Source organism: Carya illinoinensis, chromosome 9 (assembly GCF_018687715.1).
Source record: "Carya illinoinensis cultivar Pawnee chromosome 9, C.illinoinensisPawnee_v1, whole genome shotgun sequence".
Taxonomy (NCBI): domain Eukaryota; kingdom Viridiplantae; phylum Streptophyta; class Magnoliopsida; order Fagales; family Juglandaceae; genus Carya; species Carya illinoinensis.
The window spans coordinates 10,141,491-10,144,120 of NC_056760.1; the positions used below are offsets into that span (position 1 = coordinate 10,141,491).

A 2,630-nucleotide genomic window follows, 5' to 3' on the forward strand; every position below is an offset into this window, starting at 1 on the left:
CATGCCAGTTGTGGGCTATCAATTATCATTATTATGGTTGTCAGCGCATGGAATTGGGATTTAATTTTCTTTTTATTTTTATGATGCTGAATGAATCGCTGATTTCACAGCCAATCCCATAAATTATTAAAATTTGATGTGAAATGTTGTTTTCCTGTTACGCTTGTTTCAGTATGAAATAATTTTAATAAATATATATATATATATATCATAGTTCTTCGTAACATGTATTCGACATTTAATATTGTTTTGGAAAACCTTTTTTTTTTACTGCATTAAATATTAAATATTATGAGGTCTTGCTGTAGGAACCGATATATTTGACTAACGCTAGTGCTTGGTACATCATTTACATATTTTTTAAAATATTTATAAAAAAAATATGTAAATAGTCTGATTTAATTATACAATTAAGATGAAATAAGATGTTTTATTGATAATTAAATAAAATATTATTATAATATAATTTTTTAATTTTAATTTATTTTGATATTTGAAAAAATTAAATTATTGATTATATTTTTTATAAAAATTTAAAAAAATTGTAACGATTATATAAAATAAGATGAGCTGTTATTCTTTATAATATATTCTTCAATATTATGAGATGTACATCACGTTAGATACTATAATTTTAAGCAATTGGTTGAAAAATGTTATGTTTTTTTCTATCCATGTGTCAAACAATACGGAATGCACGTTAAATACATCTTGAAATATTTATAGTTTTGGTTATACATGGACAATACGATTTTTAAGATAGTTGAAAATTATTATTTTTAAATATAATTCTTAAATAAAAAGTAAAGTGAACATAATATACGAATGTGCTATGAAACAAAAATATATAAAAGAAATGGTTTTTCATGGGTGAATGTCTAGCAGCTGCCCACGGTGGGTTGGGCACCGTCATCTTTAATGAACGAGCCTAATGCGTATAATATTTAAATAAATATAATAAAGCGTAAAGTCAAAATTTAAATTTAAAAAATTATATTATATAAAAGTACCATTAATTTAAAAATAATTAAAAAAAATAAAAATATGTAGACTTAATTTTTTATATTATATTTAACAGTTTGGACATTCCTAATTTCATACACGTACGTCGTTAGTCCTAATCGGAGCCCCATAGGCATACAGTGTGATACACACTAGTCAGCATGTACGTTATATTGATATTGTGGTCATGTATTTTTTTTTTCTTTCTTCTACGAGCTTATCCTGGCCGATGTTGAACTAATCAATTTTTAAATATGAAATGAAGAATGATAGCCTAATTCGTCCCTTCCTATTGGTTGACAACTTTACAACTTAATTAAAAATATAATAAAAAGGTGATGTAAAATATATTTTTTAATTTTATTATCTTAAATATTGTAAACTGGTTGATAAATTGCATCCAACTTAAAAAATAAAAATTTAAAAATAATATTAAAAAAAAAAAAGAAAAAGGAAAGAACGAACAAAAGAAGAAGAAGAAGAAGAAGACAAAAAGAAGATAAAGTCACAGGACCGTAGTATTCCAAAGGATAATCTTGACCCCCGCCCGATCAGGACCAATTCAGGTCTAGAAGATTCTCTTTTATTTTTCTTTTCAGATAACAAGTCAAAAATCATCAATAGACGTACGTACGCGTTCTGAATCAACCACAAAAATATATACGCATATCGCCATTGTTTTTTTTTTTTTTTTAATTGACTGCTGGAAAATATATGGAACGAGAAATGAGCAAATTGTTATCACAATATCGACGTACAATGCGTCCTGAGAATTTACATTATAAAAATCAGAATTAATCATTCGAATTAATACACGCCGGCCTCTGTTAATGTCCAGTGGATCCAACTCTATCGAATATGTACAGAAATAATGATACATTCCATTAATCTCTCTCTCTCTCTCCATATCCGGATGAGAAATACTCATGATTCCAATCTGGGTCATGATGAGCTTAATGAATCATTAATTGACCTCTGGAATACTTTGCAGGGCCGGCCTCCACGACCGATGATCATGCTCCGCCTCATCGTATCCATGATCCGCAGCATCCATCAACTGATCCAATACCTGTTTCGCAGACAAACCTCGCACGTCCACTCTCCCCACCAACTCCTCCAGCTCCTTCTTTGTGATCTTGACCCTCACCTCTCGCGTAGCAGCCCCCGTAGTAGTACCGGTAGAAGTACTGGAAGAATTAGACAAAGCAAAAGCTCCATTTTCACCAAGAAGCCTCAGCCTTTCCACGTTGTAAGTGTTTTGATTATGATCAGCTTCTTCGTCGATCTTTGACGTGAGAGAGCCCCAGTCATCACCAGCCCATACCATCGACCTCGATTCACGTCTACAGCAGTTTCCCATTTTCTGTTTCTTATATTTCTAAATATGTAGATATATATATAATCTGGGTTTTTTCTCCGGCAAAAGAGAGGTCTAAAAGCTGGACAGGTTCGGGCTATTTATAGGTGTTTGATCGAAACTTGGATACTGTTCATGGCGGTTAACTAGGTTCCAAGAAGCTACGTTCAGAGAGACGGAAGGGGGCATGTAGGTCGATTGAGATTTTATATACATCTCTCTCTCTCTTTCGTGGCAATCTAACGGCGTGGTTGGTTGACCAAATGATATC

At 31.4% G+C, this 2,630-nt stretch overlaps 1 protein-coding gene across 1 annotated transcript; it reads right to left on the reverse strand.

The window, feature by feature from the left end:
• Nucleotides 1–1,966: 1,966 nt before the first annotated feature.
• On the reverse strand, nucleotides 1,967–2,362 carry LOC122276779. The gene has a single exon (XM_043086685.1). The coding sequence runs from the start codon at nucleotides 2,360–2,362 to the stop codon at nucleotides 1,967–1,969; it is 396 nt and encodes a 131-aa protein (XP_042942619.1).
• Nucleotides 2,363–2,630: the final 268 nt, after the last annotated feature.